Source organism: Callionymus lyra, chromosome 6 (assembly GCF_982586985.1).
Source record: "Callionymus lyra chromosome 6, fCalLyr1.hap1.1, whole genome shotgun sequence".
NCBI lineage: Eukaryota > Metazoa > Chordata > Actinopteri > Syngnathiformes > Callionymidae > Callionymus > Callionymus lyra.
In genome coordinates, this window is record NC_141823.1 from 33,362,824 (window position 1) to 33,378,759 (window position 15,936).

At 38.0% G+C, this 15,936-nt stretch overlaps 2 protein-coding genes across 2 annotated transcripts; both read left to right on the forward strand.

Annotated features, from left to right (window-relative positions):
- Positions 1-1,320: 1,320 nt before the first annotated feature.
- got2b (glutamic-oxaloacetic transaminase 2b, mitochondrial) lies at positions 1,321-8,453 on the forward strand. The gene is made up of 10 exons (XM_087792888.1): positions 1,321-1,474; positions 3,949-4,105; positions 4,207-4,335; positions 4,429-4,488; positions 4,566-4,727; positions 5,402-5,506; positions 5,689-5,839; positions 6,241-6,406; positions 7,030-7,180; positions 7,577-8,453. Exons 1-10 carry the CDS (start codon positions 1,392-1,394, stop codon positions 7,697-7,699), a joined length of 1,287 nt encoding a protein of 428 aa, XP_087649014.1. The 5' UTR covers positions 1,321-1,391; the 3' UTR covers positions 7,700-8,453.
- Positions 8,454-9,006: 553 nt separating this feature from the next.
- On the forward strand, positions 9,007-15,912 carry slc38a7 (solute carrier family 38 member 7). The gene is made up of 12 exons (XM_087792891.1): positions 9,007-9,178; positions 9,748-10,135; positions 10,696-10,749; positions 11,610-11,754; positions 12,649-12,793; positions 12,860-12,958; positions 13,327-13,384; positions 13,460-13,574; positions 13,880-14,027; positions 14,102-14,301; positions 14,375-14,426; positions 15,131-15,912. The coding sequence occupies exons 2-12, from the start codon at positions 9,881-9,883 to the stop codon at positions 15,231-15,233; spliced, it is 1,374 nt and encodes a 457-aa protein (XP_087649017.1). The 5' UTR covers positions 9,007-9,178; positions 9,748-9,880; the 3' UTR covers positions 15,234-15,912.
- The last annotated feature ends 24 nt before the right edge of the window (positions 15,913-15,936 follow it).

Below are 15,936 nucleotides of genomic sequence, written 5' to 3' on the forward strand. Positions count from 1 at the left end.
AACAGAAATGTGTTTCTGACCATATCTGGAAAAAGATCAAATCAGTCATGGAAGAAAAAAACGCTTTGAAAGCTAATCCAGCCGACCTACATAGTAGTGAGCAACATTACTGTAAATGATAAATGAATTAAGATGTCATTAGTGCTGGTTCACTGCTGCTGCTCCACATCTCATCACCACAGCTGTCTGCTGTCACATCAGCCCATTAAACCACTTCCAACCAGAGTGCAAAGGTGCTGCCGAGCGACTCCATCCACGCAAACACTGGATCAATGCTGAAACTTAAACATTGTCTACTTTTAAAAGCTCACTCATCTCATCCTCAGACTAATTGTTTCATTCTTCTCAGGACTGAATGCAAGAATGATCCTTACAATTGTTGCAACATAAGAAGTCAAACTTGTTTTCTTATCGTAGTTATATGCAGTGATACCTGTATAATAAGTAAGTAAGTAACTAGTATTTATAGAGCGCTTTTCTAGACCAGGGTCACAAAGTGCTTAAACAATCAAAAGGCTCCATTCAGTGGTAGAAGTCGTAAATCTAACTATGAAATAAAACCCACGAAATTATTTTGAATATCATCAAACCATGTTAAGCACTGGAACATAAAAAAGTACCACGATATTACTCGGCTCGCAATTAAAGCAACAATGCTTCCCCCTTGTGCTCAGTTTATATCATTACACATGACCCACCATAACGTCTTAGACCTCTAATTTAAATATCTTATTACATTAATGGTTAATTTTGTATATCAAAAGTTCCAAAAATGAGAAATGTCAAGATATGTTAGGATAAGAAGTGTCTGTACTTACTTACTTACTTACTTACTGACCTACTCACTCAATAAGCGTTATTCTAAATTGGAGGCTCTCGTGCAGGGCATCTGGAGTGACCCTCGACCCCCTCTGCAGGTCACTCTGGGGGCTCCAACAGGCTCCTCTCCATGCACTGCACAACGTAACGTTTGAAGACATTATTTGTTTACTTCTGCCATAAGGTGCTACAGCAGCTCTCTTTCTCATGCTTAACACGCACTTTTAACTTTTTGTTTGCAAATTTTGAATCATTTATCATCCATCCATCTTGCCTTTAATCTTTTTGTGGGTAGTGTATCCAGTGTGACAGTAGTGACGACAGCGGAAGAACTTCAACATTTTCACTGGATTAATTTATTTTCCTATTAAAATAAACGCATCAATACCTTCCTCTATCGGGAATAGTGATATACCTAAATTATTGTAAACTAAATTAAAGTATTCTTTAAAACGCTCGCGTAACGGGGGGCCGTGATATGACGTCATCGCGTTGGTTCAGCGTCGCGCTCGTGACTGCCCTTCACATCCGTCCACATCCTCGGAGGCTCGACTCTCAAGCACAGCGCAACCATGGCCCTGCTAAAGTCCCACAAGGTGCTCAACTGTCTGGGGAACATCACCCCATCTCTGGGGGTTCTCTCAACCCGCAACAGGTAAACAACTTCAAGTTGACATGAAGGCGGACATTCTCGCACTGCGTCAGTTGTTGTTGCTCTGCTAACTAGCATTCCAGTGAGCTTCATCGCTACCTGAGGGTGTTGGAATACTTTTCGCACAGTTTTGAAACAAAAAGATGTAAAATAAAGAAGCTTCAGAGTCAGAAGCTAGGTGACGGTGATAGAGGTCAAACGTGTCAGCGGGCCCGAGTTAAGCGAGTGGTTTTAACCAGTTGGATCCATTTGCCACCTGAAGTTTGACCTGACAGCTGCATGTCACTCACATGACCTCCTGAAGTTGACCTTTAACGAGATAAACGTTGTTTAATTAAAGGCACGTTGGAAGTCACCCGCGTGTCATTGAATGTAATACCATCATGGTGTTATGACGTCACCTTCGTCCTTATTGCCAACAATCAATGTCCATGAAATCAACTCTTAAGTTGTTTAAAATGCTTGTATTGTAAGCGTTTGGATTTAAAATCATGTGAAGTCTAACGCTGCCAAATCCCCTACGTGATTTGATCCTAGCGATTTGTCGTAGTTTCTGGATAGCTGGTCTCCTGATTGGCTGTTGTGGTCCGCCTCTAATCTCTGATTGGCCAATTTCCTGAACGGAAGCTGTAGCCGTACCCACTAGTGTCCTTTCTGTTGTTCCTGGAGGACATCGGTGTTTAAATTACCCTGTATTTGCCTTCCATGAACATCTATTAAGTACATATATCCTCAATGTATCGTGTCAAGTTGCAACATTTGATCATTTTTTTCCATTTTTGGTGTTTCGGTTCCACCTTGATCTGATTCATCTCCTTCTGCGTTTAAAGGAGTCTACTGACTCCTTCAAGAAACATATTAAGACCTTTTAATTTGTGCAAGTTTTTTCCCCCCTCATTTTCTGGGACTCCTGTGTTTGTCATATGTCTTGGCCTTTTAACGTTTTTTAATTTGTAGGAATTTTAAATGTGTATTGCAAAAAAAAAACGCTTTGTGACCCTGGTCTACTACTTACTTAACTTTCTCATTGTGTGGTCGTGATGCATGATTCATCTTTCAGTTTGTCGTACTGTTTTGATAATTTCAACAAGTTTTTGTAAAATAATGTATTAATTTAAGACTCGTCTGTGAACAGTGAAATACAAACTATTTAATGATTCCATTAAAGTGAAATGGAACCCACCAATTCTATATATATATATGATTCCATATCAAATATATTAATTTAATAATTAATTAATTAATATAATATTTAATTTGTGTTGCTAATGGCCTACTGCATGACAACATGTTTTACATCGATCTCCTACAGTGTTGTTTGTTAATGTGAAAGTTCATGTGTTCAAGGTTCTGTGTGCAAAGTTCTGTGAACATTTGAGCGAAGATTTCATCAGACAAACTTAACAAACCCTGTTTCACACTGAGCAGCTTGGATCATACTTCAAATCAAAGAGCCAAAATACAATTTGCTTGAATCGTGAATATAACAATTAGAACGTTTACCACCATCTGTAAAGGTTGACCTTGTATTTTCTAAATTTAACAGCCTGTTGTATAGAGATAAATGTATATTTTATTGGTGTGCAATCAGACTCTCTTGCCCTTTGCAAGTGTTCTGTCCTAAATTTAGACACAAAGTAGAGGAAACTTGAGACATTATGTGTGAGACAAGTAGTTAAACTGTCCAACACATTCAATCATCCATATTAATTTGTTTTAATATTTGGAAAACTGTGTTTGCCACAAAATCCTGACCTTTGTCTAGGGATGTGTATTGTTTTTTTATTGTGTTTTAGTCCGTTGTTTTATGTAAGCACATAAGTCCAGACATTGGATGACCCTTGTGAAATTAAGACTTTCATCATTCCTACACAGCAATTCAGGAAGAATGTTGAGCGACTATGTCAATGTCCTGTGTAATTATTTACATAAACGTGAAAGTCTGTCCAAAGGCAGTGCTGTATTTTAAACTAAATTATCTCTTTAATTGTGTTATTAAATTGATGTAACACATGAAATGTTTTTTGTTTTTGTTTGCATTCAAAGTAGGACTTTAATGAAGTTGTGAACATAAATTATTGATTTTTTTTCTGAAGTTTGAATCTAAAAAATAAAGACTATGTAGCAAAATTGTGCATTATTGGAAAATCACAACAATACCAACAAATGCATAATTTGCTATTCATGTGTTGTTGTACCCAGAGAGTAACTGTTATACTGGTGTTAGACTCTGAGCCTTCTAAATAGATTATATTTTGTGTAACTCTGAGCTTTCTGTCATGCATTTTTTCAGATTGGTCAAACGTTTAAACTCACATGACTAGTAAGCTTAAGCTTTACCCCCACAAGTAGTCATGGCTGCACGACTGTTTGACAATTACGTTATTGTCACGAAGGTCACCTCATTTCACACCAAAGCACAACATGGATCCCTAGTTGCTGATTTATTTACACCACCTTTATGTGTATTTTTCCAGTTCATGGTGGGGTGGTGTTCAAATGGGCCCCCCAGATCCCATCCTGGGAGTGACCGAGGCCTTCAAGAAAGACACTAACCCCAAGAAGATGAACCTGGGAGTCGGAGCCTACAGGGATGACCAGGGCAAGCCCTATGTGCTTAACTGTGTCCGCAAGGTATGAATACTGACTACGTTTTATAAATAATTTTCTGACTGTCTGCACACTGAAATTCACTTCCCAATCTTGGTTTATCTGTTTCAATCTTCTCATGGTAGGCTGAGGCTTTAATTGCTGAGAAGAAACTGGACAAGGAATATCTTCCTATTGGCGGTCTTGGGGATTTCAACAAAGCTTGTGCCCAACTTGCTCTTGGGGCTGATAATGAGGTCCTGAAGAGCACCAGAGTAAGTTTTACATTTTTTTTATCAAGGATTTGGTTTAATCATTTTATCACTTCATGTCAAAACAAGAGTTAAGGTGTTATTATCCCCTGACAGAGCATCACTGTCCAAACCATCTCTGGTACTGGATCATTGCGCATTGGCGCCAACTTTTTGGTATGTTTTTTTAATTTAGTTTTAGCAAACAAAAAAGAGTGATCTGAAGTTATTAACTATCTGTGTATTTTCCACAGTCTCGATTCCATGCTGGACCTCTTGATGTGTACCTTCCTAAACCTTCTTGGGGGAACCACACACCCATCTTCAGAGATGCTGGCATGCAGCTCAAAGCCTATAGATATTACGACCCATCCACTTGTGGCTTTGACTTCAAGGGAGCACTGGAAGACATTTCTGTAAGTCTCTGGTCATCCTTAAAATTTGAAAGTGAAAATGTTATTTGTGGGTTGTTTATTATGCCAATATTTGTGTCAATGTTAGGGCACCTTATTTATTTATTTTTCTTAAATTAGTCTTGCACCTTTTATGTACTCATCAGTATGTGTTTGTTTGTTCAAAACTCTTTTTATTGAAATATTTACATTAGAAAATTAGATTAAGCTCCGCCCACTGGAAACATTTTATTGGAGAAGTACTATAGTTAATCTTAACCACACCCACTCTTCTGTGATTGGTCAAGCATCAAAGTTTGTCACCACACCATCAATCCTGGAAGTCTCTACTGCTAAGGAACTTGTTGTATAAACAAAGCGGGATGTGATTATAGCTGGCTGGTGGAGGGAATCCATTATGACATCATAATGGACTCTAATCTCGTAACCTTTCGTTCCCGAGATTTCAGAAGGGGGAGCACTTTATAGAATAATGACTACAACATCATCATGATGAGGGACTTACTGCAGACTTAAACATTTGAAACATGAACATTTCCACAACTGAAGACCTCGACAGTTGAAACGTCGGGAAAGTCTGGTGTCAGTTAGTTGCCCTTTAATGATTTTGTAATGTCATCAGATATCAGACTGGGTTGAATTACATGTACACATACATTGATTTTGTCATCCGACAGAAAATCCCAGAGAACAGTGTGATCCTGCTCCATGCTTGTGCTCATAACCCCACTGGTGTGGACCCTAAACCAGAGCAGTGGAAGGAGATCGCTGATATCGTGAAGGTTTGTGTCCTATCATCTCATCTTAACTCTTTTGAAACATTACAACTACGTTTTGATAAAATATGCAACCACTTTTACCATTATCTCCAATAAGATTGCCTAAGACAGTTCAAAGTGTAACTGATAACCTTAAGCTGTAATATTATTCTAAGTAAAGTTTTTTTCCTTTTTTTTTTTTGCAGAAAAGAAACTTGCTTCCTTTCTTTGATATGGCCTACCAAGGATTCGCCAGTGGAGACATTGACCGGGATGCCTGGGCTGTACGTTACTTCATTGAGCAAGGCCACAACATTGTGCTGTCTCAGTCCTTTGCTAAGAATATGGGGCTCTATGGTCAGTAACGGCTTTGTTTTTTTTAGTGACACCAGGTTTATAAAAAGATCAAAGTGCGAGGGCCTCATGTACAAGTGCTAGGATTTTCTACTTAAAACAGATGTACTCTCCTGAAAAAAATAATCAAATGTATGAATCGGTGCTTAGACACAAATCCAAGCACTTTTCCTTTGTTTGATACAAATCAACCTAGATTCTTGAAACATTGGACCTTTGACGTGTAAAAGTACATCCGCACATTTTTTGTGTGTAGGCACTCTTGGTACATGAGGCCCCTGTTGAGCACTATAACTGCATCACGCTTTCTACATACACAAGCACAACAATTGCTGCTGTTAATGTTAAGAAGAATGTTTACCATCTTATAGACTAGCTGTTACTGGATTTCTTCATGTTCGCAGGTGAGCGTGTGGGGGGCTTCACAATAGTGTGCAAAGACTCTGAGGAGGCCAAGAGAGTGGAATCTCAGCTGAAGATTCTCGTCAGACCCATATACTCTAACCCACCCATGAATGGTGCCAGGATCGCCACAACAATTCTCAACACACCAGACCTGCGTGCAATATGGTAAAGTAATATGGAACATGTTAAGACCTCCACTATCATTAACCAGTCATCTGAGAATACATTCAGAATGAAAACAAATTCAAATCTTAAAAATAGGAAAATGATTGTGTAATCAGATGAAATCCCTTAGTATTGATAACATTGATGGTTTGCTCTCTTTTCAATGATGATTCATACATGGTAATTTATTGTCGGTTGAGGTAAAAAAAAAAAAAATCCTGTGAAAACCACCAATTTATTTGAAGAATTTTGATATTAAATTTAGAAAACACTAGTAGATTTAAAAGGTATTTCAGATTTACAAAACAATACAGATACACACACATTTTATTATAAAAGTGATTAAATGTCTCTGCGACTTGTATTAAAAATAAAATAAAACATCATGTTCCAGTAGTTATTATTTTTACTTTTGTCTTCAAGCCTGATCAACATTCAGAGGTTGTATATTGTATATCATTCTGAGTCTGCCATCCTCAAGTTGATTTGTTATAATTATGATGCACTGGTGTGACTGTGGAGCTTACACTGGTCAAAGCTTGTTGTAATGCAGGATTCATTTGATAACAAGTGCTGTCGGTACACTAGTGCTCTCTCAATGTCCTTTTAAAAATATTTTCCAGGCTGGAAGAGGTCCATGGAATGGCCAACAGAATCATTAAAATGAGAGTGCAATTGGCCGATGGTCTAAAGAAAAATGGATCCTCCCACAATTGGCAACACGTCATCGACCAGATCGGCATGTTCTGCTTCACAGGACTTAAACCTGAACAGGTACGACTCCATCAACACAAATGAGTGTTCACTTGTAGAGCCGAAAATGTCCAAGTACTGTTGTTACAACGAAGTTCTGCACTGAATCTTTGCAATTACATTATGACCACCTGTTCTATATTATGTGGGACTGCCCATATTTTTAGCAACATTTTAAAAGCAAAGTTAACATTTATTTACTTTTGATTATATATTTTTTCTCTAAACATGTTATGTGATGGTTGGTCTTTAGTAACCTTCCAGCAGGTGGCGCCAAATAAGTCAAATTCCACTATGATGGAACCTGCTCTTGTGTAACACCTTTTCAAATTATGGTGGATTGTTGAGTGTCATTATCTGAGGCCTGCTTTATAACCTAAATTAATAATTTATTTATTGTTTGAATTTTCTCTGCAGGTTGAGCGTCTGACTAAAGAGTTCTCCGTGTACATGACCAAGGATGGCAGAATCTCAATGGCTGGCGTGACCTCTGGGAATGTGGGATATCTGGCTGAGGGCATCCACGCTGTCACCAAGTAGAAAGAATGATGATTCAGTCGAGGAGAATTTGACAGGAACATTGAAGTGGAGTTTCTCATCTTTTCTTTTCTCATTCCACTTCTAGAAAGAGGCAAAAGATACTGAACAGCTCTAGAACTTTTTAAATTGTTTAGCCTCGTCCCATTAGGTAGAACAATTGCTGCTGTTAAGGTTAAATGTATCAAGACAATGTATTCGTTGTGAACAAAGTTCTCACATAAAAGCCACAGCAGTTTAAATTTAAATGTATCCTACCTTATCCCTCATGTATTTATTATCCGGCTTTCAAAGAAACTACCCTTTGTAACACAGTTAGATGTTACTCGAAAATAAATTGACATCAATGCTATGTGAAAACAAAAGATGTGATTTGGGGCACTTTAGAAAGATCCAAGCACTGTTTACATTTCAAGATTAGTTTGCCATCCAATCTCCATTCATCAGACCTTTGGATGAACTATCATACAATCTATTCAGCCTCTGCTATCTCTACTGGTCCTCAGTATGAATCAATCAGACACTGATTAAGTCTATTGGCTTTTTTCAAATGTTTCCCTGTTAAAGGTTTTGGAGCTGGAGTGTTGTAGTTCATTTTGTGATGCTGTCTAAAGAGCCACACAACCAACCCATCTTAAACACTGGAGGTCGATATAATTGCATCAATATTCCATTCAAAAATCCAAAATGATCGGCTGAACTGTCATGAAATCAAGACGTCTGTATCCTTGAAGAAACAAATAAACCATCCAACCAATATGTTGGTCTTCCCTGTTTTTTCACATTGTTTCAATTAGAAAAGAAAATGTGTTTAAATGTTATTTAAATTAAATGAATCATAGTATGCATGTCTATTCACTGTCACAGTATTTAAGGTAAGGTAAAACTTTATTGTTTGCAAATGTGCTAAGGTATTAAAGGTTTAAGTTAGGAAAGTCTTTCTGACTATATTTAAGCACCCAAAGTTAAGATTAATAACTGAAATGTGTAAAAGTCACCTCATTAGCAGGAATAGTCAAATGTTTTATTGATCACCATTTCCCTGTGGAGTAATGCAGCCTTTCTGTCTGGACCTCTGTAAAGTGTGACTCAACTAAGCTCCTTACCTTAATATTCTTAAAATGGAGACAATTGAGCACTCAAATTAACCAAATAAAGAAAAGCCGACTACTATCATGTAGTCATTCCACTTTTATTTATCTTAATTGCATTTACTTTTTTTAAATTAGCGGGGCGGTCATTAATAACTACGTTACCCATGATTCCAAGCTGCGTGGAGTCACGTGATCCATGTTGCAGTGAGTCAAAACAGAGCTCAGCGTCATTGTGGACGGCGGCGGACACTGAGCCTCGAAGCTGCTGGAACTGAAAGATTTTTTGGTTCACTCCCGCCGGAGTAACGATGGAAGCACAACACTTCAACTAATTAAAACAGTTTTTGCCAAATGGTTTTCATTGGGTCTCTATTTTTGCCAGAACAAGGTAGGTGTGCTAGCTAGCAGTTGTATTGAAAAACAAAGAGGCTCCACTGTTCTGACACCTATTCTATCAATGAAAACTTGATTTTCACATGTCAGACAATCACAGCAAGAGAATATTTGTGTTAATTGAATAAATATATTTATCACCGCTATTTTAGTTTGATTTAATTGAAACAACATTTATTTTAGGAAAATGTTCCACGTCGCATCGTGTAGTCCTTATCAGCCAATATCCTACATAAGTAGGTTAAGTTTTGCTTTCTATTTAAAACAAAACAATCGTATTTGCGCTTTCACCTGTTTAATGTTGGGAATTTTTTAATGCTCTATCGTCAAGTGTGCTGTTTGTGTTCACATCCTTCTACAAATGAAACAAATCAGAACTAAAATAACTTGAATATGAAGAAGGTTGAATTTTACGATACTAAATACACTTCTTTAAATCATGTTAAGATTTGGATCATATTATAAAATACATGTTTAATGACTCTGTTCGGTATATATTCATACCAGGAGTCACTTAAATTGACAAAATGTATGTTCATAATTCTTTCGTCTTTGTTGTTACAGCTTACTAAATGGCTACGCTAGTTTACTGACACTCTGCAGAGCACGCGTGGAAGAAGGCCCTTGAGTTAACTGAGACAAGCAGTGATTCTTCCTGTTGGAGTTGCATGAGACTGCCCTGGACTGACTGCGTGAGATGGCGATCAACGCTGATGTTGAAGACTGGGCTACGGTCGGGAGTAATGACTCGGGCGAGCGAGCCTGGCTCCTGCAGAGCCCCAGTGTGGACACAGTCCAGGACCTCCATTCTGACAGGAGAAGGAGTGACGGCGTGTCATCTATTGGAGCAGTCTTTATAGTGGTTAACGCTGCCCTGGGAGCTGGTCTACTAAATTTCCCAGCAGCCTTCAGCATGGCAGGAGGAGTCACGGCAGGAGTGACTCTTCAAATGGTGAGGACGTCCACAAGACCGACCTCTGTTAAATCCCAAATTAAAATGGACAAATCACGCTCTGACCGTAGAAGACAGTGGCTTATGCAGGCTCCCACTGTTGTTAGGAAGTGATTTGACAAGATATGAAAAGATAGGCACATGTATATCAGGAATTGTCTATCTTCAAGGTGTTCTAGTTAACATTGATTTAACAAGTGAAACACAATTTGTGTAGTTATTGATTCACATCTTTACAGGTGTTGGTTTTGCCTACGGTGGCACATCCTAATCTGTTTCAGTCATTGTCACATGGTCTTGTTCTATTTCAGAATAGTTCAGTTCATTTAGTTTAGCAATACAAAGTGTCTTTTTCTTGGTCTTTTGTTGTTAACAATTATATTTTTGTGATTAATGAGTCATCATTTGGATCATTAGGTGTTGCTTGATGTCAAATAATAGTTTGGCTCTGTAAATTACAAAATGAAATATCTATATCTTATGAATCTTAAATATTCTCAATGTACTGTTTCTGTCTAAACGTTATAGATGTTGACTATACAGTTTATCTTATTTTTCAGTTCATGCTTGTCTTCATCATTGGTGGTCTGGTGATTTTGGGATACTGTTGCCAGGTCAGTTTCAATATTGAGTCTTTCACTTGTCTTGTTTGTCTTTGTCACACACAGTACTTTTCTGTCACGTCAGAGGATTTCCTTCATTTGAGATGAGGCAACATCAGAACAATTGACTACTAACTTCCTAAAATGTCATGACTTGTGCTGACACTTAAACTCTTCAGTCTAGCTGCTGCAACAACTGCTGACTCAGATATTTTGGTTTAGTCACATATATTTCCTTGGTTTGATCCTCATGCTCCGGTAAAAATACACGTAGTGTGAGAATAACTGTGTGTGTACTGAGTTTGTGTGCCACCTTCTGGTATTTAGTATTTTATGCCATTATAATTAAATTAAACTTAAATAAATAAAACAACATTAACTTCAAGGCATTTTAATCTCAGATGAAGCTAGTAAATGAACAAGAACAAAAACATTTAGTTTGTACATTTTTTATCTGCACCCTGTGTTCTGTCTTCTCATCTGATTGTAATTGCTGTCCGTGCACTCTGATGGCTATACAGTATGTTTTGTCTCAACTTCTGTTGTTTGTAAATGTCTATGTGGAGATCAGTATTTTGTAAAAATTTAAAATACTTTTTCCTTCTGACCCTGGAGTATATTCACAGGTTTGTCTTGTTTGTGTACGTGTGTTAAGCTTTTATTAAATCGTTAAACTTCACTTCATCAGATGGCAGCAGCAAAGAAACATTTCTAAAACCCGACAAATTATATTCTGAGGTCACATGATTGGCATAGAGTTGCTAACAAACAAAGTAGAAGAAAACATGATGCACAAAACGCAAACAATGATGCTCCAGGCTTACTTATAAATATGAATGCCTTTCTTCACCATTTCCTCCGTTTTGTCTCAGGTTAGCAACGAAGGCTCCTATCAGGAGGTCGTACGAGCCACTTGTGGGAAAGTCACTGGTGTCATCTGTGAAGTCTCTATTGCCATCTACACCTTCGGCACCTGCATTGCTTTTTTCATTGTCATCGGGGACCAGCTGGACCGCTGTGAGTGTTTTGACCAACTATGGCTCTTGATTAAGCAAATTAATCTTATTGTGTTCGTTGTGCTGAATCCAGTTTATTGTCGGAAATATTTTCCTGCTCCAGGGTCAATTTTAGAATTTCTATTTTTTTCTCGGTCCATGGTTCTGTGTGGTTGACACTTTAGTCTTAGCTGTATTGTGTTGAGCCAGCACAACAAGAGGAATCCACAATGAGAGCAAAGATCATCAAGAATGATTTGTGTCAGCAGTTTAAGCCACCAATGTTTCTTTCATGTCCAGTTGAAGCTGCCACAGGGAGAGAATTATTATCAAGTTGTCTGACATTTGGCCTTCCAAATTAATTATTTAAAGTGAACTAATGTGTTGATTTAAGTGTCTCTTAAATTGATCTTGGACCTCTATTATACTCATCAGTATGCGTCTGTTGACTCGACTCTCTCTCATTTTGAATATTGACATTACTAATGTGCTTAAGCCACGCCCACTGAAGCTTTGTTCTTCTGGAGATTAAATCTTGTTTACCATAACCCCACCCACTCTGTTGTGATTGGTCAAACATGGAGGTGTGCCACCTTATGTCATCATTTAAGGACCTTCTATCTATCTAATCCAGGAAGTCTCCACCTCCAAGTGACTTGTTGTATTAACAAAGCGGGGCATAATTACAGCTTGCTAGAGAAGCGAAGCCATTATTAAGTCTTAATGGAATACGCTCTCGTAACCTCTCGTTCGCTGAGATTTCAAAGGGGAGATTTTGACAAAGTGATAACTTCAAATCATTGTCGTGATGAGGGACTAACTGCATCTTGGAGAGAAAGACCTTAACATTTAAACGTTGTGACTAAGTCAAGAGAGTTGGGTTTTCAAATTAGATTCCCTTTATATTCTTCTGCAGTGATTGCTGCTGTGACCCATGACCTTGACGGTCACGCCACACACCACTGGTACACCGACCGAAAACTGACAATTGTGGTGACAGCCGTCCTGGTTATCCTCCCTCTGTCCATCCCAAAGGAAATTGGCTTTCAGAAATATGCCAGGTCTGTTCTCTAGAATTCCTCACCTTCCATCACCTTTTTTGTTAACTCTGAATGTTTATCCATCAGTACACTGAGCGTCATCGGCACTTGGTATGTCACCATTGTCATCATTATCAAGTACATCTGGCCGGACGACAAGGCCCCTCACCCCTACATACCCTCAAGGTGGGTTCCTATGAAACAATGAAGCCTGATGTTAGCATTGTTTTTTTCTCAAGATGAAACAAAGAAACTAAACATGGAAATGCATTTCCCTTTGTGAAAATTTTACAATATTTGTTTTTATTTTTCTTCCAAAAACAAACAAAATTGGCCACAGATGCAATAGTGTAGACCATTGTGTAATTACTTTTAAATCCCTGGTAATGACAATGTTAATACCTATATATGTATACTTTTTTTTAAATATTTAATTTGATTGAATTAAAAAAAAAAAAAATCATTAGAAACATTCTCCAAACCGTTTATAAAGAAACTATTTCTGTGCTGGATGCCCCTGTTTTGCTAACATTTTTTGTTCTTGTCATGTGCAGTTCTGCTTCCTGGACTGCAGTTTTCAATGCCATGCCCACCATCTGTTTTGGCTTCCAGGTAGCTATATTTAGTGCTCATGCACAAAACAAGTAGTGAGTGACGGACGTTTGATAAGAATGTCCTCTGTCCCAGTGTCATGTCAGCTCTGTGCCGGTCTTCAACAGCATGAGGAAGAAGGAGATCAAAGCGTGGGGTCTGGTGGTGACTCTCAGCATGATCATCTGCCTGTTTGTCTACATAGGAACAGGTCAGTGTCTTTGTGTGATAATGATGATCAGGTCAAAAACATCTACAGAAAATCAGGAATAGTGTGGCAGTCATCTTCTTCATCTAACTCAGTTGGGTCTGGTCTCTGGCAGCTGCAGCAGAGCACCATATGGTGATGGAGGAAGGTGATCTGTTACCTCAACATATGCAAACTGATGCTGCTGCTCTTGTTATTCATATGATCATGAATATATGTCAAAGTTGAACTAGATTGCAGACTTTTTATATTGGTATGAAAGTAAAAACAACTGTTTCCACACTAAAATGTGTTTTTTGACGGGTCAGGCGTCTGTGGCTACTTGACTTTCGGCTCCAACGTCAGCCAAGATGTGTTGATGTCATATCCGCCTGATGATGTTGCTGTGGCCATTGCCCGAGCTTTCATCGTCGTCTGTGTGGTCACCTCGTATCCCATTCTTCATTTCTGTGGCAGGTACTAACCTTGTTGCCACCTGTGTGTCTCTTACTGAATGAAATCGACTAAGGGTCCACCATCTTCTTATGCAGGGCCGTGATCGAGGGTCTCTGGTTGCGCTTCCAAGGCGAGCAGGTGGAAGTGTGTGTGCGTCGAGAGCGCAGACGCAGGATCTTGCAGACACTCGTGTGGTTTGTGGTCACTCTAGTGCTGGCACTGTTCATCCCGGACATCGGTCGAGTCATCTCACTGATTGGAGGATTGGCTGCCTGCTTTATCTTCGTGTTTCCAGGTTCCTGACAGCACATGATTATCTTATTGACCACGTTCAGGATTTAATGCTTGTGACAAATCCCTGTTTCCAGGTTTGTGTTTGATGCAGGCGAAACTATCTGAGACGGACAGTCCCACTAGAAGGTGAGTCTTACTCCACTGAACGTGTGAGAGTGCGAATCTGAATGACTCACTATGTTTTTAAATTTGCCAAAAATGCAAATGACAACATTTAACTTCCAATATCACGCTCTCTTACTTTAAATGTTTGCTCACAGTGCCTCCATGTGGCAGAAGGGTATATTACAATTACGTTTGGAATATATTAATTTAAAATCTGTTTCTTAAAAGTGCAGTGATGGTTGGTGAAGTGTGTGTGAAATCTACTTTTAAAATAATAAGTTTAAAATTTTACAAATAAGAAGAAAACATTGTTTGATGATTTAGATATATTTGAAGATTTCCGTATAAATTTTGTCTGAGAGAGTGTGTATAAGGGAAAGCATTTAAAGTCGTTGATATATCTTGAACAAGGCATATATTTTATCTAACAAAATCTAGTAAGATATTTGTAGAGGTTTGCTTTCTCATACATGCTTGAATCGATTTGTTTATTTTAAGTACTTGCGCTAGGGTGCCGATAGTATTTTAATGTTCAGGACTTCTTCTCATCTCAGACGTGACATCAGAATTAAAGGTGAAATATGAGTGACTACATGAAATAAATGTCATCATTGAAACTCACAAGAAGATGGTATATTTTAAATATACATAAAAAAATAGATAAATTGTATTTGTTGTGCACATTATGAACTGTAAAGTTTTATTTGAACCATTTTGTTTTACAGCTGGCACATGATGCTGGTCTCCAGTGTTGTCATGGTAACAGTTGGAGCATTCATCTTTGGTCTTACTACAACCAACTCCATCTACCAAGACGTTGTGAACTAAAACAGTATCACAGATGTTTTGCCGTGGACGATGAGAAGGAATCAACACTGCTGCTAACAGGAAATGACATCATCACACTTAGTCAACGCTGCATGCTGGTGACCTGAACTTATGTCTTCAGATGCTGCTGCTTCTGAAATAAGTAGATTTTATATAACTTATAAGGCAGCAGTTTGTTTGAAGCAGATTTCTCCGTTAACACCTGAAGTGACGTGTATATAATTAATCAAATTGATTTTAATAACAATTTAACGTGCTGAGCATTTTAAATAAAACTTTCTTCTTGAAAAAGATGTGATGAAGTTCTCAGGATTTGTTTGTTTACTTTATAGTACGTTTGAAAATGAGTCACAATGTTACCTTTAATTTATTTTGAGCTTTTCAAAGATGTTCTAGGATGAATTTTCTCAATAAAACATCATTCATCTGGGACATGAGAAACATTTTGGTGAATGTATTATCTATAAAGGGATTTCTTTATGTTGCGGTTTTTTTATTCCATTAGTGACCTGCAAAACTAACGGCACATTGTTTTTCATGTTTCGTGTACTGTATATTCCTGCAGTTGGTGGAAGAACCAAAGAATGTTTTTTGTTTTTTTCCTGATCAAAATAATTTAACTACTTGTTTTACAAATAAATGCTCAAATAAGTTGTTATAAAAGTTCTGGGGTTGGCGTCATTCTGGTGACAGATGTTTTTTG